The sequence below is a fragment of the Acartia tonsa genome, chromosome 4, assembly GCF_053477335.1.
Source record: "Acartia tonsa isolate MP-2025a chromosome 4, ASM5347733v1, whole genome shotgun sequence".
Classification (NCBI taxonomy): Eukaryota; Metazoa; Arthropoda; class Copepoda; order Calanoida; family Acartiidae; genus Acartia; species Acartia tonsa.
In genome coordinates, this window is record NC_137263.1 from 45,329,928 (window position 1) to 45,355,293 (window position 25,366).

Sequence of the window (25,366 nt, forward strand, 5' to 3'; positions counted from 1 at the left end):
CGTAACACACTCATTCTCTGGTGTAAGGAAAAGGGAATTAATGGGTTCGAACTTGCCAGGGAATACAAGAAAATACATTCCAACACAAGCAGAGAAAGAGTGGGCAATGACAATAGTCCCCAAAGTTTTAAAATAACGTTTTTTCATTAGTTGGCTTAACAATTTTGGGGATTGGGTCAATTTAAATTGGTTGCTTCATTAGGTTGATTGTTCACACTTTTCAACCACAAATTTTAATCTACTGAAGGGGTTATTCTAAGTATCATCATTGGGGTATATATTAATTTATCGGCCATTGTCTTATTATCATTATCCCTTTAGATCCATTATACCCACTACTGTATACCCCTTCTAATTTAATTTGCTTTTGTGTATTGATGAAACAATATGCTGAAGTGATAGCATGCGGAAATGAACGCCCACCGTTGAATTGGTACTTTCCCCCCCAACTAATTTGTCTAACTACGCCTCCCACAATACAAAACTGTATAAAAAGTCGTTAGAAATTAAGACGGAAAAAACTCGAGATATCTGTCATGCACGTAATGCGTGGACCCACCATTTTAGGGGTCACCCCTATTGTCTAATTTTCAAAAAATTTCAAGCAGCAGCGGAAAAAATAATATTTAAATTTTGGATTGAACCTTTACCACAAGTTGTAAAGAATCAGAAAAATAAAACTATAAAAATTATAAACTATTTATTAAAGAATTTATTACAAAACTAAAATATTGCTATTATATTCCAATTTTCATAATACAATTTTAAGGTTAATTTAAATTTTTCTGAATATGAAATTAGTATCCAATATACTTAAATAATACACGTTTTACATTAAAATCTATATATTTTTTTTACAATTTTAAAAAGTCTAAAATCTGGAAATCCTTTTATTCCTCTGTTATGAAAAGAATTATTAGTACAGTAGCAATCACAGTCAGAAGACTAGCTCCGTCAACTCTCAGTGGGTTTCCTAAAAATAAAAGAAATATTACTCCAAGGATTGTTGAGATATCTCTCAGTGAGTTTCCTAAATTAAATAGATATTTGATAACATTGAAAATACTAGCGATGTTAAATCCCAGCAGGTCTATCAAAATAAAACGTAAAAAATACTTTAAAAAATCGTCAACTTTCAGTGTGTTTCCTTAAAGTAAAATAAAATATGTATATTTCATATTTGTTCAAATGGCTATATATTATCTGCTTTTTAATATGCACATATCTGACCATGGCTAAGTAGTCATTAAATTACTTAAAAATACAACCTAACCTAACCATTTTTTAGATTTGTCTTTCCTAAGTTCCTGGAATTAATTAAACTTAGATATCAAATTGTTACCTGAATTAATTTCTATATTACAATTATCAGAACTGCAATAGCACAAATACACCTCTACATCAACCTACAAAATTTAAATTTTCCAGTGTGTACTATTGTATAGTATCGTATTACAAAAATTTTTCACGAATTTTAAAATAAAAATCATAAAATTAACACCATGCCCTGGGGGTAACAAAACTGGTTAGTATTTATAATTTTTCATTATAATATCCGCGGAAATTTGTCTATAATACGATTCAATAAATATTTATTATGTATCCTGTACATTGGCATGCACGGGTTTTGTCAAAGTTTGAAAAAATGGAAAGGCATGCATATCATTCGGAAAAAACTGGCACTGATCTAATATAAGCTTCTTTTTATAAATAGGATTTTTATAACAAATTTTCATCTAGCTCCATTTATGAATACAACTAAATTAATAATTTGGAATAGTTTTCACAACAGGTTTAATTTTGTGTCAGCATAAAGATACAATAACCCCCAAAGCTATAAGTGGACCTTACCCCCTTTCCCCATACCCGTAACTTAATGCAAGAATTATATGCCTCCTTGTCAGGAAGGCAATAGGTTTAAGCTCAAGACCTATAGCCACGACATAACCGAAGACGTTCAAAAAAATTTATATTTACATTGTCAATTACCCCGTATCTACAAGGCTGCTGTACATTACCCTGTAACGTTAGGTACGAGAACAGAGTATAAATAAGAGGAGCAATGATTCCTCTTCTGTCCAAATACACTGGGTATAAGGTAAAATAACACCACAAAGACAACCTATCATTTAATTGCACGACCTTTATCTGGAAGCCTTAACCGGCTTGTTTATGTGCAAAGGATCCCCTAGGCTTTTACTATTTTATCCCGCGTCTGCAATAACAGCAATAAGTAACAACTTAACGTCTCTAGCAAGGCGCTGTGTGGTCTGAACTTAAATTGGTACAATACGAAATAAAAAGGATAATGCCAGTATAAATTTGAATAGTATTAGTTGTGTATATCTTAATTGCTGTTTCAGATAGTTTCAAACTTTAAAACAAACTTATAAAATATTTTTTTAATGCTGGACAACTCTACAAGTATCATCAACTTCTCTTTTCCCAATAAAACTTATCTACAGTAATAGCCGCCAGCTGTTAACTCTAAAGCTGTTAAAACAGCTCTAAAAATTCCCAGCTGTAAAAATGTTGCTTTGATGGTATAACAAAATAAAAAGAATAAAAATTATGAAAATGACAAATACAGTTTTATTTAGGATATCACCTTCTTGTTAAACTATTGAATATAAATTTAACCTCTTTGAGAAATATGTATATACAAAACTGCTGTTAGAAGCAAAACATGATTTTGTCAGATTAGTTAGTAATATTTAAGGCTTCAAAAACAAAACTTGTGCCAGCCTTACTTATTGGTGTGTCGTTTATTTAATATCATGAGTACTAATATTTTATCAAAGGTTTTTGTCTATAATGAATATTGCTTTGTTATCTATGTAATTTGATAACTTGATATTTCGTCAAGGGACAATACTTTATAATTTTGTTAATATAAAACTTTTTTGGCACACCGAATAAACACCTTGATTAAATACCTCTCCTCAAATTTAGTTCATTAAGAATATTAAATATCTTAATTCTAAGAGGTAAAGTTACTCTTTTCTACTCTAATATTTTAGGTTGGTTTAGGTCTTTCACCGTCTTTCGTGTGGTGAATATAAATATATCCTATTAGGTAAAGTTGTAAGGTTCTTTTGTGTTCTTAACCGATTATGTTCTCTATTTTTTAGAAGCTTAACGTAGATTCTACGATGGTTTTATGCTATTTCATTTTTAGATTCCAGTCTTTGGGTGGTTTAAGGTTAATTTTTATATTAGAAAAAGGAGCTACTAGATGTTTCATGTAGTTATAATGAATTATGTTTAATATCATCATGACAATAATATATCAGCCTAACCCTTATAAAGTGTCCCGCAGTCGAAGCAAAAAGATCAGAAGTAGCACTTTTCAAAAAAAAGGTGTTCGAAAGGTCAGCTATGAATACTTTTATTTTATACAATCTAGTCGTCACAAACCATTTAAATTACATTCACACAGAATACCAGAAAAAATTTTAAGAAAATACGCCAACAAAAAAAACAACATCAAATACTACTAACCAGTGGTGCAGCCGGATTTATTCTAACAGCTTTGAGTTCTCTCTTACAGGTCGTACCGTGGGCATACTTGGATTCTGAACAGCCACGAAACACTGGCTTCTGCTCGTCCCAGTTACCTTAAATAATTTATAGTTTTTGGCTGATTAGGCCAATACTAAGAACTACTAGAAACTTGTATGTAACATATAACTATGTAATAACAATCATTACATAAGTCATTCAAAGTTTATTTCATAATAATAATAATAGTTCTGATATGAAAAAAAAGTCGTCTATTTTTATCCAAACAAAAGAGCAAAACTGCAAAATAAATCTCAAGAGCCAAATCTGATCAAGTACTCCTTTTTCAGGGAATCTTCAGAAAAGCTCTGACCAGACTTTTAATTAATTTTGGAGAGAGATAACTTAACCACCTTAGAAATTTCGTCTATTTGATGACTATACTATACCATCTTCCAACTTAATTTTTATATTAAATAAAGTTAAATTAATAGCGGTGCAGGGTATTCTGGTTATTCCCCCTTAAATCACTAAGATGGCCGAAGAGGTTTGAGGCGAAGCAGCTAGTTAGAAACATTTGACGTAGATTAAGAACGGATTAAGTTCTAATGTTCTCAAATTTGTTTGTAAGTGTTAAAATCTTGTTAGCACGGAGTTTTAAATATTTTAATAGTAACCAGATATTATGACAGTAGTTTGAAACAGCGAAGCTATCCTATAATTAGGTTCTTTACAGTATGTTTGTTCTGAACTAAACCTTTAACCTAAATTACCTTTAAAAAGCGATAAACACACACAATAAGAGACGATAAATTTATGTACAAACCAGATGATGATAACAAAATTACCCAAAGTTGAATAGTAACAATTGAGAGGAGATGTTTATGAACCAAGTATGACAATGTCCCATCCCTCCCCGACTTACCTTGAGCTTTGAAGCAGGATCTGACACCCTCTGGGCACTTTCTAACCCACATCGTCATATCATAACTCTAGAAATAGAGAATTATTAGAGTAATCATATTTTCTAACCCACATCGTCATATCATAACTATAGAAAAAGGAGAAAAATTAGAGTAATCATATTTTCTAACCCACATCGTCATATCATAACTCTAGAAATAGAGAATTATTAGAGTAATCATAATTTCTAACCCACATCGTCATATCATAACTTTAGAAATAGAGAATTATTAGAGTAATCATATTTTCTAACCCACAATGTCAAATCATAACTCTAGAAATAGAGAATTATTAGAGTAATCATATTTTCTAACCCACATAGTCATATCATAACTCTAGAAAATAGAGAATAATTAGAGTAATCATATTTTCTAACCCACATCATCAAGAAAATTGAAAATCAGCAGTCGACTTTGAGTGATAATCCTTTACTTGTAAAAATAAAAGTCACAGCCACTAAGCATAGTGACTGTTGTTGACAGCCGTTTAACAGTATTTTAAGCTATGGCCGCCAATAAGTTCAAGATTTGCAGCTGAAACAGTATTTTCATTTTCCGCAGCAACTAATCGGCTGCCATAAAGCGCATGACTGCCGTTCAAAAATAATTTGTTTTTGCGCTACCATTAACATAATTTTCCTTGTTTTATTATCTAGATTAATGTTAGACATTTATGGCACTTTTTATGGTTTATATTAGTAATAAGCAAGTATAAAGAAAAGAGTTCAGAAAAACAAATTTACAATATTTCATAATTCTTGTTTTTATGGTTTATTTTGATAATATACAAAATATTTTATCAAGGCAACATCCTACAACTCTATCGTAAAGTTGTGCCTGTTTATTAGCCAAGCCATTCCAAAACACTGCTTCTGATAGTCTAAATAAACCTCCCTTAGCTTCTGTCATAGCAGCAGTACGGACTTCACTTCATTTTAGAAAGTGTATGACGTCATGAAAATCCATCTCTTTTTAAGGGTCTCCTTTCCTATTTCTTCTTTTTAAACGTATCTTTATGACGTCACACATGACAACTTGTAGCCATACAAGCTAATGAAGTTTAGATTTATACTCCAGACAACTAACTGCCCTATTTCCCATTGACCCCCAGAGATGGGGTTTTATAAATAATGCCGCGTTTTTTCGACATTTTTTTAGACATGTAGCGCGGCATTCGCAAAATCTAAACAGAGTATACAACTATTTATTTAATTATTTTGCTTTTATTGGTACAGCCTTCATGAAAGAAAAACAAATTATCTTAAGTCCATTTTTGCTGCACATTAATTAATACATCTTTTTAGAGCTGTTTTAGACATTATACAAATGGCTAAAATAATAATATTAAAATTTTTGAATTCTTAAGTTGTATACTCTGTTGAATTCGTTCAATCAATCAATGTCTAAAAAAATGTCGAAAAAACGCGGCATTTTTTTATAAAACCCCATCTCTGGTACAACTGTGTTTCTTATTGGCTTGCTACAATATCAGGGATCTAAAGGGATAAGACAATGGGCGCTAAATTAACATCCAACTTTTTTTTGTACTTCAATTCATTACCAATCTATCAACTTGTAGACATGCAAGCTAATGGAGTTTAGATTTAATTTCTTTAGATCTTAAGGGATAAGACAATGTGCACTAAATTAAACTGCGAACCAAAAAATATGCAAATCAAAAAAAATCAATGGAAAAACGATTTTTTTGCACTTTTCTTCTGTTTTAAAGATTGATTCTGATAAATTCACAATTTTTTAAATTTAAAAACAGAAGAAAAGTGCAAAAAAATCGTTTTTCCATTGATTTTTTAAATTTTAAAACAGAAGAAAAGTGCAAAAAAATAGTTTTTCCATTGATTTTTTTTGGATTTGCATATTTTTTTGGTTCACCAGTTTTTACCCAAAATGCTGTTTTTGAGATCTTGTGCTTCATTGGTGCTGATTAATAAAAATCAGCGGTGGAAACTTGTAACAAAAAGATGCATCCACATATTATATTTACAGTAAATTCGTCCCAAATGAATAATGAAGCTGCCATTTTGAAAATTCGGATTTGCCTATTTTTTTGGTTCGCAGCTTAATAAACATCTTCATTAAAAATGACCAAAACTATCCCTTTTTATAGATTTTAACTAGTTTAACTAGACAGCACTAGTTTTAACTAAAAATAGAAGTACCCAAAGTTTTTCATCTAACGAGTAAGGTAAGGTGTTTAAATCTATGGGTACCAGTGCATTTTTCATTCCCATGTTCTTCCCTCCCTGCTTCATGATACACTTTACCTTTGGTGGACGTTTCCTAGTCTCTGTCCAATTTCTAAACACCGGATCACAACTGAAAAAAACAAGAAAATTAATTAACAGGGATGGCCAATAAATTATATACATCCCTAATCATTATAAAAAAATTACCCTTTCTGTATATTACAATTAATGGTTGAAACGTTTGGACACTAAATAATAATTCAATAAAAGTCCCCAAAGTTGTTAAGCCAACTAATAAGAAAACGTAATAATAAAACTTTGGGGACTAGTGTAATAAAATCCCTAATTTCCCCTTCCTCCCAGATTTAGCAGCTTAAAGCGATCAAACGTCCTACAAACAACCAATCCTTTAGTTTCACGACCTTTTCCTGGAAGTCCTGACAGTGCATAGTAAAGAGTTGCGCCTGTTGTGGGCCAAGGTATTCTATCTTACTGACACCTGGCAGCAGTAGCGACAATTTTTAACGTCTTTTAGTGTGACACGGTGTTTGAGCGAGATTCGAACCTGTCATACAGCAAAAAGTGAGCGGATGCGCTATAAGCGTTATACCACAGTCGTGGGATTATGATCGGGACAACATGGACAAGCAATTAATTATTTCTTATCCGTAGAAAACTGTCCGATATACTTATACAAAAGTTATGAATTGTTTGTAAATCTGCATAATTTGTAAAAGATAATCAACATGTTTGAAATAGACCTCCATTGTCTCAGAAATCCCATGCAAGGTTTCAAATCAATAGTACGATTCTAATACAACGTAAAATAACGGCCAAAGCTTTGTATGTCGGACTGATGGACATAATTTAAATGTTTAAAATAGAGGGGGGGGGGGTGACAAATAGGGACTATATAAACAACAAGGATAATTATAAAAATAATGCGCAGCTGTTTATATACAATATTTTACATACTCCTGCCTAAACATTCTTTACACACATTATTAAAAATTCTCAGAATTCTTCCCATATAAATATATCAAATAATATCACAATTTCTCATATTTGGCGACTCGTCCCATATAAATATCCCGTCCTCTGATTAATACAGAGGGAGAGGGGACAATGGACTGTTTATTAAAATAGTCCTAAAGTTTTATAATAACATTTTCTTATTTTTTGACTTTACAACTTTGGGGACTGTAGCAAATTTTGATTGGTTGATTCATTAAGTTAAGTGTTTAAACGTTTCAACCACAAATTTAAATATATAGATGGGGTGATTTTGTGTATCATCATTGGAGATTTACATCAATTTATCGGTCATTGTCTTATCTCTTTAGATCCCTGGATTGATAGCTGCTACTTTATAACTAGGTTTTATTGGTACGTAACTCCATCCCAGTACCAATGTTTATCTTCCTTGTTTCATGACTGGCTTCAAAGATTTTTAGAATGCAATGATGTCATAGCTTTAGAAAATAAAAGGAATAATGGAAGAGCTCTACACTACAGTTTTAAATGAACTAAAGAAGGGAGGTGGGGGGGCGGGGGTGTTAGACCCCCGCAGGCAACATGAAAAATTCATTGTACTTACTAATCCTAAAATATTCATTCATATACTTACAAGGATAAAAATTTATATAAGTGGAATTTCCAGGGAGGGAGGGTATTGGTCTATAAATCATATTAGACTCACGGTTTTATAAATACGTTCTCTCATTTGCAGGCTTACAAAATGAGACCACATATTGAATCTTAATCTGGTTGTACGAAATATCAGTGTCCAACCTTTTCCACAAAAAAATAACTTTGAATCGATATTTTTTATTCCATTATGCATATACTAGCGGCTACGCCCCCTAGAAGCCTCTAGAGGCTATTGAGGAGGTGGGGGGGGCGGTTGAACTCGTTAACCCAATTTTTGTTTTAGATTTTTTTTAAATTTGAGGAGGGGGAATTTTTTATAAGGATAAATCTTACCGAGCCTCTTCTATAACAGTTCCATTTGTATCTAGAACCTCTTCTTTACACACAGTTATAGCTGTGCCATTTTCATCAAGTTTTGGCTCTGTGTGTTCTATCTTCTCTACCCAGCTAAAATATATTTATAAGAATATTTAGGTATGATGTCAAAAAATCTAAAAATTCCTCAGATATTGATATGTACTTTAAGAATCCTTTTTATAGAAGAAAAAATGTTCTGTTACACAAATTTACTTGTATAGCATTTTTAAATATAAAAAACTCTTTAACAATAATTCATTCTACTGAGGGGATAGTTTTGTTTATCATAATAATTAGTACATTAATTTATCGCCTATTGTCCTATTCCCTTATCCTTGGAACTTACTCTCTGGGCTCCAGTTCTTGTCCAGCAAATCTATAGTTTCCACCGAGACCATTGTCCATAAGGTCACAACTATGGTTGTACATCTTCTTGTTCTCTCCAGGGTCTGTGCCGTAGCTTCCCTACAAAATATAATCTGATTGAATTGAGAAATGAAAATTTAGATCACATATGATCAAGAATTTCACATGATGCTTTAATCTATCAAACCTAATAAATGACTCTAGAGTTGCTACTCTTAATAAATCACATGTTAAACAATAAATGTTCCAGTTGAAATTAAGTAACTTTATTGATTGATTGTTAAGCTGTTTTAAAATTTTTAGACTAAATTGTATTAAGTATTGACGACTTTGTTGCATATGAATATATTTTACTTACCTCTTCGTCATTTTCAGGGTCTATAGTTGTAATACCACAGGTGTAACAGCTCACTGAGTCCCATTCTCCCCATCCAATACTAAATATTATATTACTGGGTCTATAGTTGTAATACCACAGGTGTAACAGCTTACTGAGTCCCATTCTCCCCATCCAATACTAAATATTATATTACTGGGTCTATAGTAGTAATACCACAGGTGTAACAGCTTACTGAGTCCCATTCTCCCCATCCAATACTAAATATTATATTACTGGGTCTATAGTTGTAATACCACAGGTGTAACAGCTTACTGAGTCCCATTCTCTCCATCCAATACTAAATATTATATTACTGGGTCTATAATTGTAATACCACAGGTGTAACAGCTTACTGAGTCCCATTCTCCCCATCCAATACTAAATATTATATTACTGGGTCTATAGTTGTAATACCACAGGTGTAACAGATTACTGAGTCCCATTCTCCCCATCCAATACTAAATATTATATTACTGGGTCTATAGTTGTAATACCACAGGTGTAACAGCTCACTGAGTCCCATTCTCCCCATCCAATACTAAATATTATATTACTGGGTCTATAGTTGTAATACCACAGGTGTAACAGATTACTAAGTCCCATTCTCCCCATCCAATACTAAATATTATATTACTGGGTCTATAATTGTAATACCACAGGTGTAACAGCTCACTGAGTCCCATTCTCCCCATCCAATACTAAATATTATATTACTGGGTCTATAGTTGTAATACCACAGGTGTAACAGCTCACTGAGTCCTATTCTCCCCATCCAATACTAAATATTATATTACTGGGTCTATAGTTGTAATACCACAAGTGTAACAGATTACTGAGTCCCATTCTCTCCATCCAATACTAAATATTATATTACTGGGTCTATAGTTGTAATACCACAGGTGTAACAGCTCACTGATTCCTATTCTCCGCATCAAATACTAAAGATTATACAAATAAACATACATATTGAGACAGAGAAGAAATATCAAGTCTATTGAATGACAAACGAATTATTTATAATTTTTTAGCGACCTAAAAAATTGTAGAGGGAAAAAGTGACTCAAAAATCAGCCCTGTGATTTCACAAAAATGAGTGGTTATCCATCACTTTATTAGAGAGGTTTCTTTCCCACTTCTCCTCTCATCTCCTTCATTTTTATGACGCCACAAGGCTAATTTGAGACACTTTGTCCCTCTACAAAAAAATTAATCCAATTACAAAAATTTAAGTCAAAATAATCGTAGTATGCAATGTGTTTTTATGTGCATCTCGAGACCTAAAACTTGAGGAAGAAAAAGACAATTTTTTACATGAAAAATTAATTTTTTATTCCTTGATAAAAGTGAGGAGAACATTTTTTTCTAAGGAAAATAGTAAAAGCATTGTTTAGAGGAGTTTTATAAAGTTTTATAGGCATCCAACAAAGCCACTAAAAATAGTAGAATAATATAAAAAAAGTATTTGCCTGGCACCAAAAATGTGTTAAACCGGGAAACCTCTTTTTTATCAAATGATGTTATTAGTGAAACCTCTTCTTCCTTACATGTTTTAAACTTTTAAAAATTATTTCTTCTCTATATTTAAGATAATTTAAAACACTTTTATTTTTTTGGGAAAATAAAATATATCAAATAGTTTCAGAACTAGGCAAAAATGTTGTTCAAATTTACTGCTTTCCTGAGAAAATTCTTATTCTTGTTTTTATTGGAAAAGGTTGTAGACGAACATATAGGAACACTCTAAATTTTCTTGTTTATAAAGCACACCACTCCCGAAAGAAAATGTTAATTAAACATTAGACTATAAAAGTTTTAAAGATTTTTAATCAATATAATAGATTTGAAATCTGCATAAAATTTTAAGGATTTTTTATAAAATTCGTTTTTTATATAATTCTTTATTTAAAGGCGCAAATACGATTTAAGTTAATAAATTTTGACCAATAGGATGGCTGGATTGGAAACTACCTACGCTCTAATTGGTTGAATGATGTACGTCACTTAAGCTTCTCCAATCAGAGCGCAGATAGTTTTCAATCCACCAATCACAGATCTCAAAATTATTTAACTTAATTTGTATTTGCGCCTTTAAATACAGAATTATATAAAAAACTAATTTTATAAAAAATCCTTAAAATTTTATGCAGATTTCAAATCTATTATATTGATTAAAAATCTTTAAAACTTTTATAGTCTATTAAACATTGCTCTTAAATAATAACATATCAAACACTAATCTTAAGTCAAAGTTACGATTGATTATTTCATTCTTAAAACCCGTCATACAAAGATCTGAAAATTTAAAAGTTCTGTTAAACTATATTAGGGCATGTCTTTTTAGCCATAGAAATAGGGCCCGGGTGGTTGGGGTTTCTGTGCTTTACAATGCACTTTGACGGAAATTGTTTTAAATATATTTTTTCTTCAAAATTTTCACTAATTTATATAAAATATTTGACAAAAATTTATTTGTAAGTTCTTATTTTATAAAGATTTCCACTACTATTGACCCTTTTTCATGTATGGTACAGTTTTACCTGATTTTTATTCAGAGGAGGTGTGTAAAAAGAATGAGGCATATGGGGGGAGAGTAGAGGGAGTGTGTGTAATTGAATTCAGAACACGGAAACAACAAATTTATCTTGATAAAAGACTATAAAAACTTTCCTATAGAATTCATGATTAGAATTCTTCAATATAAACTTTGTTTGCAGTTGGTATGTTCTGTGTCAAGCCCCCTTCCCAAGCCCAAAATAAAAATATGATAAAACATTGATTTCTTAAGATACTTAATTACTTTTTAAATTAATATTGGATTCTACTTTGCATCCAGTTATATAAAGCAGTAATGTTTTCCAATCTAGGAAAGATTCACAAAGTTCTTGGATACTTGGGATAGGTTTAGGCTACTTTTATTTATCTCCCCTCCGCCTTGGAATACAGAGTTCCGCTATGCTAGGGAAGAATTCAATATCAAAGATAGACATACCTTTTTCCTATTTCAGATAAAATTTGTATGTGGAACTGGACAGTTTTCCGGAATATGAGTGTCACTAATACCCCTGGTAAAATGCAGGGATTTTAAATGATACGACAATGCTGTTAAATTCATGTATACCCCAATTACATAATTGACCCTTCTACTGATCAAAATTATTGGTATAAAACTTTGTTCAATGCTAATTTAATCGGGATTTTTTCAAAGTCAAAAAAAATTAAGCCATTGAATGAGAGCAAACGTGTTTAAACAACTTTAGGATCCAGTATAATTTAAAGTCCAATGTCCCATCTCTTCCTGGTAGAATGTTAGAATTAATTCTACGGATTAGCTTTCATCATGTTAATCAAATATTTTACCTTTCCAGGATGGCTTACAAAACGACAAAGTTAGGCTATTTAAAGTAGCAAGATTTTGGTAGTAAGTTTTTTGTTCGTTCATTAAGATATCTCCGACTAATGACACGATAAAGTTCTTTACATTAGGGAAGCTCAATAAAGGTAATGGCATGGGTTTAGGCTATTTTGCTTTTGTTTTGAAGTACTGTGATGTCTGAAGGTTTTTTCTGCCTCCGCACTTCCTTTTCTGGTATTGAACCCCCAGAAGCTGGGGGCGCATCCGCTAGAATATTAATATATAGCTTGAATTATGTTCCAAAATGAATATTCCTCTATCAATAAAAAAGCCTTAATTTGTTAAATAATTAAATATATTTTTTTACAGCTGTCTGTTAGACGCAGATATGATTATACCATAAGTAAAGAGGAGCTGCAACTATTTGGAAAAATGAAGAAGAAAAAGAATGAAATATAAATTTTTTTGTATAAATGTTTTAACACCGTCCTTTGAAATAATATGGTAGACAGTTTTAGATAACACATTCAAATTAATTAATTTATCCAGCTATATATCTATCTAGCTATGTTTATATCTATCTGTCTATCTTATATATCTACCTGTTTGTCTATTTTAATACCATTCGCCACCAAAATAACAAATCAAGAGAAAAAAGATGTTATATAAAAATTGAATTAAGTTGTTTGTCTAGAATAGCTTATGGAAAAAACAAGCATCTCCATGACCACTTGTGGTTTAATAAAAAGAAATAAAAGTTAAGAAAAGTTTTGTAACCCTGAAATAAAAGATTCGGATTTTGTGTCTGTCTCTGTGTACCAAAAGGTCTCGATAACCGCTGGGCCGATATAGGTCTACTTTACTGTAAAGCTCCTTATTACTCCTATTTTAGGGTAGGGTAGCAAATAACTTCACCCTCCCAAGAGAAATTGACCCTAGGATGTAAATCCTTGTTCTTATATTTCATATTTTTTCTTCCTTTCAATTAAACCTAAGGGAACCTTTTGTTTTATTTATGAGGTAACTAACTCTAACTATGTTATTGTCCGTAAGTACGTCCAACAATCAAAATGATAGAGTAGCTTTGCTCTCAATAATATCTAAGTACTTACACGGAATGTAAAGACAAAAAGAATTGAAAAAGAAAGATTATGAGAACTCCTCCACTTCTATAGTCACCCTTCATTACTTCTGAAATTAATGTAAACTCAGTTAAATTTAATTGTGGGTCAGTTAAAAATTTTTACAGCACTTTTTATTCTGTTGAATATGATCCATTTGTACTAAATTTATCCTTACAGTCAGGCAACATTCCAAATGAGCTCAAAATAGCCAAAGTTTTGCCAATTTTCAAACTTAAAACAAAAGAATCTGATCTATTAAGTAACATGTCTAATTATAGACCAATAAGTCTTCTGCCAATCTTCTCAAAAATCCTTGAAAAAATAGTTGCAAATAAACTTACTGCATATCTTGATGAAAATAACCTTATTTACAAACATCAATATGGCTTTCAGAAAAAAAAGTCAACCATACAGCCCATTTTTCATCTAATAAATGAAATTGTAAAGAATAGTAATGATAAAAAGTATACAGTTGGAGTCTTTTGTGATTTACAAAAGGCTTTTGATTGCTGTTCTCATAGGATCTTGCTGGACAAACTTTCTAAGCTTGGAATCAATGGTACAGAATTGACTTGGTTTAAAAATTACTTAGCAAATAGACAACAATTTGTTTACATTAACAATGAAAAGTCTGATATGAAATATATTAACAAAGGTGTACCTCAAGGATCTATTTTAGGACCCTTACTATTTTTAATTTATATCAATGACTTAGCTAAATGTACTACTCTATTTACATTACTTTTTGCTGATGATACCAGTTTTTTAATTTCGGGTAAAAACCTTCATGATATTATTAGTATTCTTAATATTGAATTAAGAAAAATAACTTATTGGTTTAGAACTAATGAGTTAAGCCTACATCCATCAAAAACTAAATTTATGATATTTACAAAAGATGAATCAATAATTGACTTTGATAGCATTAGTATTAATCTTGATCACAATAATGATAACCAAAATGATCCAAATTTGGTACACAAACTTTCATATGTCAACTCAAGGAGTGAAACTCCTGCAATTAAATTTCTAGGTGTTTATCTAGATCCTAAATTAAACTTTAAATATCATATTGATATGATAAATAAAAAGATTTCACGCTCATTATTTGCTATAAATGCTGCAAAACATATTATTGGCGGAAAAGCATTGCAAACTCTATACAAAGAGTTCTTAGAAATAATCAACAGTACAATGTTCCATTTGTTAGACTTGAATCTTTTAAAAAATTCCCTTACTCTTATCTACCAAAGTTATGGAATGAAATCATTATTCCTAATACTAATCCTAATCCTGAAAATGATAATAATAATGACGATGTTATGTATACTTTTAGCACAGTTATGTCAAGAAAACAATTTTGTATGAAACTTAAAGATTTTTTATTGGAAAAACTTAATTTTATTTGTAATAGAGAAAACTGTTCTGAGTGCATAAATAGATCTTAAAAATTGATTTCATAAAAAAACCTGGTGATTTTTTTAAGGAGGGGGGGGGGGGGTTGTCTTTTTTTTGGCGGGGAGGGGAGGGTTGAATATAGGGCAAAAGTCAAAGTGGCATTCTATAAAAAGATATTATTTTGAATTGAGAAATTTTCTGTTTTTTTTGAAAAATAATACAATGACATAGGCTTGAAGTATTGCTTTTTTTCCTTTTTATGAATTTTTTTCTTCCTCCTTTCTTTTTAAATTAAATCTCTACTTATTAATCTTCAATGATATTTTAAAACTTAAAATATGGTATTAAACTTATATACAACAATGATCCATCTTATTATTTTTTATATTTGATTTATTTTGTTTTACTTTTCTCTAAATTCCTTCATCTATTTTTTTTTTCTCCATCTTTCTTATTTTTTACTGATTTCTCTTACATAATATGAATGTTTATTTGTGTTTTTTTCTTTTTTTTACCATCCTCACAACTCAATTTAACTAAATTAAAGTTTCAATTTTCCCTTTTTACAATTAATTTGTTTTATATTCTTTTTTTTTCTTTTCGTCCTCCTTAAAAAGGGGCTCCAGGAATCAAATACACTATCCCCATTTTGGTCAAGATAGTACTCCTGTAGCTCCTGGTGCATATCCTAAAAAATTTTTCCTTTTATTCCACCAATTTATATTTAGTTAATAATTAAACTTAGTATATATTATAATATTTTTGTATGAGACTAAACATCATAATGTAAACTCTAAATTGTCAATAGATAGCAGCAATTTAGAGTATTTTATGTGCTATCTCCTAAGCTAGGGGGTACCTGGCAGCACCAAATAAACATTATTATTATTATTATTAAATATAAGGTCTAAATTCTTAACATTAAAGTAAAAGAACAAAGGGGACATTGGGGTAAATAACTGTATGTCCACGGTATGAGGATTTTCTGCCGACTTTCAATGGGGTCTTTAAAATACAGCCAATCGCGTCGGAAATATTAACACAGCTAAGTCGCGTTAAAAGAGCATAAAGCTGTCTGGGTTTTACATCTAATCAATAAATTTAAAAAAAAATATCCATTCAACTAGAACATTTTACCTAACTTCCAATTGTTCGGCGTATTTAATTATTCAATAAAATTAAGAGCTGCTTGTGTAGAAAAAGGGCTAATTCTGTATGCGCCGATTTTTTTTGAAACTTAATAAAAAATTACAGAAATGCATTATTTGAAAACTCCAAAATCACTCGAGAAATACATATATTCATAATTAAACTTTTCATGATTCTTTGAAAATTTTTTTACCCAACCTTTATCACACTGCTCAGTAGCTTCTAAGCCATAAATGGTATTTTTGCTTTAGGAATAGGGCTAATAACTAATCAAATAATTTTCAGGATTATTGTAATGAAAATACAAGATGATAAAATCAGGTTTAAATTTGTTATGCAAGGGTATTATAGGGTTATAACTACATAGAATATTCTTATATTGGCTTTTAAAAAAATATTCTCTGGAGTCATCTGTTTTCGACTATGCAATTAATTTAATCCCAGTGGTATTCACAGGGTTTTGTCGGGAGGTATAAATAGTTTTCGGGCGAAAAAAAGAGGAAAAATAAGTTACTATGGAGAACACTAACACCTCTTTTACCGCAGACCATGGCTGATTCACAGACAGATAGCTTAAAAACTATTAAATGGATTATTTTAAAACGCCCTGTATATGCCTATATATAAAAGAAGAATAGTTTACTGAACATAAACACAATTAAATGTATTCACTACCGACCCTTTCTATGCATTAAATGTTTTTCCAAAACTGTAAATTTTAATTTTAACAAATAGTAAATCATAGTTTTTCATTAGAGAATAACAGTTGATAAGTTTTACTACTGTATGGCAAAGGATTTTTTTGAAAGACCTCTATTTAATTTTACGGCACCTAAAACGTTTATAACAAATTCTAGCGAATCAAGACAAATTTAATTAATTGTTGAAATAATAGTGTTTTCCTTATATACATATTGTAATGTATTTTATTTTGGTTTATGTATGTGTATGCTTATTATAGGGGAGAAGCCATCGGCAAAATAGCCTTAAACCTTCCTAGATACAGGAATAAGGTATAGCCAACAAGCGAAATATATTTAAAATAATATTTGGTGGGGGGGGGGGGGGTGGAGGGGCAGATAAAAAAGGTCGTCAATTCTATTTGTGTTGTCCCCCGACGACAACTAAAAATCAAGTACAGGTTTCGTGATTTTTCCCCCCGAATTAATTTCGTTGTTGTTTTGGGCTGGATTAGTTAACTTTATTATTAAATTAAAATAGGCTAAAACAACAACAAAAAATTCATGATCATTTGAACATATAAATATGGTATGGCTCATCAAAAATGTATAAGTTAGTGCTAGAAACATAAACAAATAGAATTAGGGTTGCAATAGTTAAACGATTGAGGTTTGTAATTTAGAAAAACTATCCGATAAACACTGTGTCTATGGATATAAATGCTCGTTCGGTCAGGTATTAGGCTGAACTAGAGCACTCTCAGGGGAAACCGTACTAATAGCCATAGGTGCAAGGCCACTAGCTCATCATAAGGTGGTTGAGCTCTAAGGTCGAAATTTCATTCTTGGCTCGTCAAGGGGTAATGGCGCAAAGGGTAGGGTGTTGGCCTGGTGATTTAAGGGTTCCCGATTCAGGCCCCGCCACGTGCAAAATTATCTCTCATGAATTGAGCGATACTGATGAGCCCTAAAAGGGCGAAACACTTTTTCTATGGATATGATGCAAAGTAATAAGGTTTTTCATTTTTCAGTTATGGTATCGCTAACCACAGAACCGATTAAGTTTTTTAATTTTAGAAAGTCTCATATAGGTCTTGGAATGGTTTCAGGTTCTTTTATTTTTAATTTGAATTAAGCTTTTGGTAGTTTTATGCTATTTTTCTGCACTTTCCTACCTCATATATTACTGAATTCTTAATTACTAGTGGCACTTCCACTAGACCTATTATATAAAGTTTTTTTGTCTGTATGTTAAGGTCTCGCTCACCAATAAATTGATTGATTTCTACAATTTAGGAAGCTCCATGTATGTCGCGGAATAGTTCTAAGCTATTTTAAAAATAAAAGTCTTGGGTTGGTATTAGTCTAATGTCTGTCTCTCCTTCCCCCCTTGGGATACAGAGCCACTAAATATAGATCCTATATTCTAAAGTATCTGGATTTATGTATGTTTAGCCCTTTAAAAATATAAACCCACTATAATGGATTTCGATAACAAAATACACATGTAATTTTTTTTCCAAAATAACAAACAGCTAACCAATAATTTAGATTAATGCGTAGAGACTGTAGAGCGAAGGAGGATACTTCTAGTATTGATAAATAATTGTTGAAAAGTTTCTATATTATAAAATTCAGATGACAAGTCGTAATAATAAGACAGCTTCGGATATAAAATAGAAAAAATGTCTAAACAGCTGGTAAGAAAGGAAAATACGCAGCAACCCTACAATTGTCCTTACCCTTGCCCTTTGTTGTCCAGTTAATCATTTCTATATCCAGGTAGGGTAGGATATGTAGATAGATAGATAGCCATTAGATAGATAGAGAGATATGAATAGAGAGAATGAATTTCAAAAAGAGAAAGCATGAAAGAAAGACGGAAGTTAGCAATATATCAAAGAAAGGTAATTTAAAAGAAAAAAATTGTACTATAGAGGCAATTAAAAAAAAACAGAGGAATGTAAAATTTTAAAATAATCTATTCCAAGAATCTTAAATACATTCAATGGAGATGTCTCAAAACAAGGAAATGAGTAACGCTGTTGGCTAAATCTGAAATAATAAAATCAGAAACAACAGAGATATTCAAGGCATATACATAATTACAGTCAGACATACAGATTACAGGAAGCTAAGCTTTAATAGACAAGCTTTTAGTGTCAAAAATCAAATTAAAAATATCTTTTAAATCATTGTAAGAATTTATTTGGATTGGCGCATCAATTTCAACGTCAACTATTCAGCTGTTTTTAAAGCCAAAACACATAGAATTCCTTTTGACCATTGTCAAGCTCTGGTAAAAAGAATTTACAAAATGAAAGAAACTTCCCTACTAATGTTTTAGTAAAAATAGAATTGAATGACCAAGAAGGGGTGATTAATATTAACATTAATAATTCAAATCAGACAAAGAAAGGTTTTATGCCCTACAAAACGACATATTCAAAATTTAGCAACATAACTCTAGAGGATTGATGCACATACTAAAATGATAGCTCTGACCCCGAGAGGAATAAGCAAGTAAACTCAATTAGTAAATCTCTGTTAAAAATACTCTTTAAAACTGATGATTTTCACCTATTTTTTCTATAAAAAAATGTTCTGCTTTGTCTGAGCATTTTATGAAAACCATTGTCTGGTCAAAAAAGCATTGACTTTCTTTACTTTTTATCAGCAAAACCATTCCACACATAACATTAGCTGGCCGTTCGTCGTTCACCAGAAATATTCAATATAACACTATCTCAGTATAAATTATCAAAACTGGGGCATTTTATACATGGATAAGTGATTATTGATGCTATACATTATACATTACAAATGTCAAATAAAAAAAATTAAAAAAAAAAACATTTATTCAGTGACAGATTACGCCCCGTCTTACGAAGCAGTACATACAATAGTACACCAAGCTACTGCTTAGTACCAGGTGTACTTTACAATTTTTCATAATATTTATAAATTTAAATTGCATGACTAACACTAGATGTTATGTGTGGCACTGATTAGGCTTCCCTAAAAGTAGGAATATGCGTATCCGAGATGTTTGCATTGCCTTTTTTAGGTTGGCATTAAGTTAATAAGAAAAATAAGAAATAATAATGTCAAAATAAATGTAGGTAATATTAAATGGACAGGGGAAAAAGAGAAGGAAAGAAGGGTTACAACAAATTTTAAGGCTAGTTTTTCTTAAATTTTAAAACCATTTCTGTAATTTATGACATTACATATATCAGTTAACATTTTTTTAAGGAACAGGTCTGACTTTAATCAAAATGAGATTTGATGCCCTTTCATTAACTGCGATAAAGTGTTTAAATAATTCTTTTCAGCTTATACAACGAAATTAATTTGAAAAAAATCACAAAACCTATACATGATTTTCAGCTGTCGTATATGGCAACAGTTGAATTGACGAACTTTTTTTTCTGTCCCTAAATATTATTTTAGATTTATTTCGCTTGTTGACTTGAATTCTTTTGCTATGCAATTATTAGCTCCACTATTGATGGCTGTTTTCATTCTTGTTGTATTCAGAGTAATAAATCAAAAGATAGAAAAGGTTAAAGTCACGAATAAGAAAATTCTAGTTTATTCATCTTTTTAAAATTTTATTTATCCGCCACAATTTAGGAGGTGTTTTGTTTTTTTCTGCGTCATATTTGAAAACACAAAAATTTATATCTACTGCTGCCTGTCAGTTGCGTGACATTAAAAATACAGAAAAGTTGGTCCTTTAACAAGTACATACCAACGCCAAGTACAGTTAAGTTTTTTAGGCAAAAATTGTACAAACAAAAAGTAAGTTGCTATTTTTAAAACGGATAATAGTGACACTATTTCATTCCAAAGAAATATACTCGAGTAAAAGATGAAGTTTTACAAGTTGACAGTATCTGACATAAGTTTGCCTATTTTGTTTCTTTTTGGTAATAATGTTTATTGAACAACATAGATATAAACCAAACTAAAAGACTGCCTAATCTTAAGATTTTCAGAGTATAGCAACATCTTTAACAAGGGCAATTGTAATATTAGTCAAATCAATATGATTAAGTTGATGTCTAAATAGTTTAAAATCAACATGTTTAAAATGGACGTATTGAATTTCTGATAATAATTATAGAGTTGCTAAGCTTTCAAATTCATTTTTTAATGGTACATATTTCCTCATACAATGTACAAGGTTTTAAATCGAAAGGCTGATTCTAATATGACAAATGTACAAATAGAGCTAGACCCGTTATTAAATAGGTACAGACATTCGTTAATTATTTAACAGCTTCGCTTTCAAAAAGTCAATACAAACACCAAACACATTTTTGAATAATAAATCGTCTTGAAAAGTAATAAAATATCTAAAAATGGTTCGTCTGTTCTATAAATTTTTATCACCTTTTTTAAAGCATTATTATGATGCCTCCAAAAAGAAATTATTTATGAAAAGATGCTATAAATATATTTATATTTATATGCTATAAACAACATGGATTTAATGATAGGGAAATGCTGGAAAGAAAAATTAACTATGTAAATTTTTGTTGGCATTCAACCATTAAAACATTGATTCTAAAAGTTTTATTAATAATTGGTTTAAAAAATCAATTTGTACGTTTCAATAAATCAATGTTTATTTTAATAAGGTGGAAGACCCATATTTTACTTTAGTTTGATAAGAAAAAGCTATACAAATTTCGGGAGGGGTGTGCTTTTTTATGAGAGGGGTAGTAAACCATTCCCATTCCCCCCATTTAAATTTTTTGTATTTTTTTTTGGGGGGGGGGGGGTAATTTTTTCTTATGGGCAATTCTCTTGGGAGGTTGGTGGTATCTCACCCCAAAATAGTTTTTTAAAAACCTTCCCAGAGCCTATGAGAAGCTACAATGTAAAGGAGAACCATATCGGTTCATGGGTTTGCAAGATCTTTTGATACAGACACACACCCACACACAGATTCTGTTAATTTATTATGAGGATTGTTTTCCTTTTTTTTAAACTATCGGCTGCGCCCCTAACATCTAGGGCCTCAGCATTTAAAAGGACGGAGAGAAGCTATAAAAAAAGCTGAAAACCATCCAAAGTCTGAAATCTGATAAAAAAAATAGCTTAAAACCATCACAGGATCTGTGTGATGCTTTCTTAAAACAGAGAACCCAATCGTTTCAGTAGTTATTGAGATCTTAAGCTTCAGACAAAAAAGCCTTACTACTTTAAATAGTAGGATGTAACTATTCTTTTTTCCATGTACTAAATGACACACCTGAACCCATTTATCCGTCTGAATGGCGGCACAACCCATATTTGGAAATCTATATCACTTTTCTCCATGCTTTTATGAGTAAACTATTGAAATTTTTTTCTCGGCGCAGCTACTCTTTATGTATGGAGGGAGGGGACATTTTTATTTATGATGGTACCCAAAGTTTCAATCTATTTATCTTTTCGTTGGCTTCAAACTTGATTGGGGATAAACATCAATTTATCGCCCATTGTCGAATCCCTCAAGATCACAGTCTATAACTAAGCTTTTATCTGTTGAAGTTTCAGGGGAAAAGACTCTTTTTTGGAGGGGGGGGGGGGATATGTAGTCTTAGCCCTTGTCTCTCTGAAATATTTTCCAAACATCTTGAATATTGGAAATTCGATAAAAAGCTTTTATGAATGTATATACTTTAATGTTAAAAGAAACTTTAAAAATATGTTCTTAGGATTTTCTCAACTTACAGTCAGCTACAATATCATTTATCAAAAAATTCAAAATTTATTGTACATATGAACATTAGGAATTGGACTTAAGATCTTATGCAACATAAGATGTAAATTCTCTAGATGTTTTGACCAGTTTAAGATGCAGTCTTCTCTAGTACATAGTATGTTGTCAAAAACATAACATAACTTTAAACATACTCTTGTAGGATGTCTAACAAAAATAGTTGGTTAAAATTGTTCGCATCCCCTCTATCTGCATACTGTCCATATTATATCCTTTATATAAAGTTGTAAGCTTTTTTGTCTGTAGCTTAAGACATGTATTTCTTTTTTTAGGGAAGCTTTAAATAGTTCCTGGGATGTTTTGATTGTCTTTGGATGTTTTAATGTTATTTTAGGCTTTGTGGGACACCTTGTGTATTACTAAACAAACTTTGGAGATGCAATTTTTTGAATACACAAACATATTGCAAAAAACAACAATTCTATAAACAAGGATGACAACATTTTCATACGCAAAGCTGAATAAATCAGACAGTAGGACAAACGAACTCTTTTACCTTTAAAGTGCAGCACTTGAAAATAGAAAACATTTACATCTCTTGAAAACGAATTATCATCATTGCCTTTAATTCTTGTCAGATCATAGGCCACGCACAATGGTTTTTTAATCTTCCTAGGCACGTTTGAGGCACATCTGTTTTATTGTCAGTTTGATGCCTGACATATCACTGCGCTCTATAGGGCCCATTATATTATTAGTGAAAGCGAATACTAAACAGATAAAAATCAATGTTTAAAAATGAATAGATTATAGAGTTGCTACTTATTCTAAACCGTATCCTATCAGTACAAGAATCATTAAAGTTTAAAATCAATGGACTATTCTGACATGCCTAAAACAACGATCAAAATAGACGTACGAATAAAAGTATTCCTGATGATTTATTACAAGAACATTGTTGAAGCTCCCTCCCAAGGCACTATCCATCTCAACTATTGCAGACAACAACACCGACCTTTATCCTGCAACTGTTGAAACTTTTGGGTTGAGCCCCTTATGGTTAAGATCCTTAGTTAGAATCATATATTTGGAATAATTTTACGTATATATACGTATACGTGTTTTAACTGTGAATAAACATATAAAAGTTTGATATAACTTTACCAACTGAACAAAGAAAGGTGTTTATATAAAAAGGTTAAAGGTATATTTACTTTTTTTTAGCAAAACCTTCAAAGTGTACAAACAAAGAATTTATTTGTTCGGGAGTTTTACATTTCCTCCCTTCCCCATGGAAAGACAGTTGGAGAATGTCTACCAAAACGGGCATACCTCCCTTCCTGGTCACGAAACAGTAAAATTTTTAGCTGTTTTTAATATCTTATTAACATTTCGTCTGAATAATTATCATTTTAGGTGATAAAGATAGTTAAATAAAACAGTGTTAAATGGAGAAGAAACCCCAGCGAGGTTGGGCTGTTAATTACACTAGGTCCCAAAGTTTTATAATAACGGTTTTTTTTTATTCTGGCTTTAGGGCTTTTATTGAATTATGAATTGTTTGTTCATTAAGTTGTGTGTCCAAATTATTCAACCACTAATTGTAATCTACATACGGAGAAATTTTGTTTTTCATCATTTAGACTGTATTAATTTATTGGTCATTGTCTTTTCCCTTTAGATTCCTGAGAAACCATTTATTGCTGAATTATGGTTTATTTTTTGCGAATTCTTAGGAACACCGACAAAGGTATGCCGTATGATGACATGAACTTAAATTTAACAAATTGACATTATTCTAAAAGTTATATATATATTAAGAGATATAAGTTTTCCGGAATTTTAATGTAGGGAGGAGATTTGAAATCTGCATCAAATTTTAAGGATTTTTTATAAAATTCGTTTTTTGTATAATTCTTTATCTAAAAGCGGAAATACAAATTAAGTTAATTAATTTTGGCATCCGTGATTGGTGGATTTAAAAAATCAGCGCTCTGATTGGATGTCGTACATCATTCAACCAATTAGAGCGCAGATAGTTTAAAATCCACCTATCCTATTGGTCAACATTAATTAACTTAATTTGTATTTCCGCTTTTAGATAAAGTATTATACAAAAAAACGAATTTTATAAAAAATCCTTAAAATTTGATGCAGATTTCAAATCTCCTCCCTACATTAAAATTCCGGAAAACTTATATCTCTTAATATAATATATATATTTGTATTATAGATAGCAGGAATAGAGGTGACATCTGACTGTAAATTTAGCTCTCCCTAATTGCAGGGATCTAAAGGAATGAGACGATGGCCGATGAATTGAAGTACATGCCCAGGATGATACACAAAATTACCCTTTCTGTAGATTAAATCAGGAATCGGAAGCCTCACGTAAGCCGCGCATAAGCCTCAGTTTTAAACCTGCTTGTGAGCAGAAAAAAAAATTCAGAAAGAAGGATTGTCTGCTAAAGAGCCGTTTTATACATCCAGCTGAATTTTATAGTGATAAAATCACGATTTCACTGAGG

At 31.1% G+C, this 25,366-nt stretch overlaps 1 protein-coding gene across 1 annotated transcript; it reads right to left on the bottom strand.

The window, feature by feature from the left end:
* Positions 1 to 683: 683 nt before the first annotated feature.
* Positions 684 to 13,958, bottom strand: LOC145318338 (uncharacterized). Its single transcript, XM_080159638.1, has 9 exons — positions 13,884 to 13,958; positions 9,399 to 9,477; positions 9,021 to 9,139; positions 8,651 to 8,764; positions 6,746 to 6,797; positions 4,427 to 4,493; positions 3,502 to 3,617; positions 1,343 to 1,406; positions 684 to 973 (listed from the first exon to the last, which is right to left on the bottom strand). The coding sequence occupies exons 1-9, from the start codon at positions 13,955 to 13,957 to the stop codon at positions 891 to 893; spliced, it is 768 nt and encodes a 255-aa protein (XP_080015764.1). The 5' UTR covers position 13,958; the 3' UTR covers positions 684 to 890.
* Between the last annotated feature and the right edge of the window lie 11,408 nt (positions 13,959 to 25,366).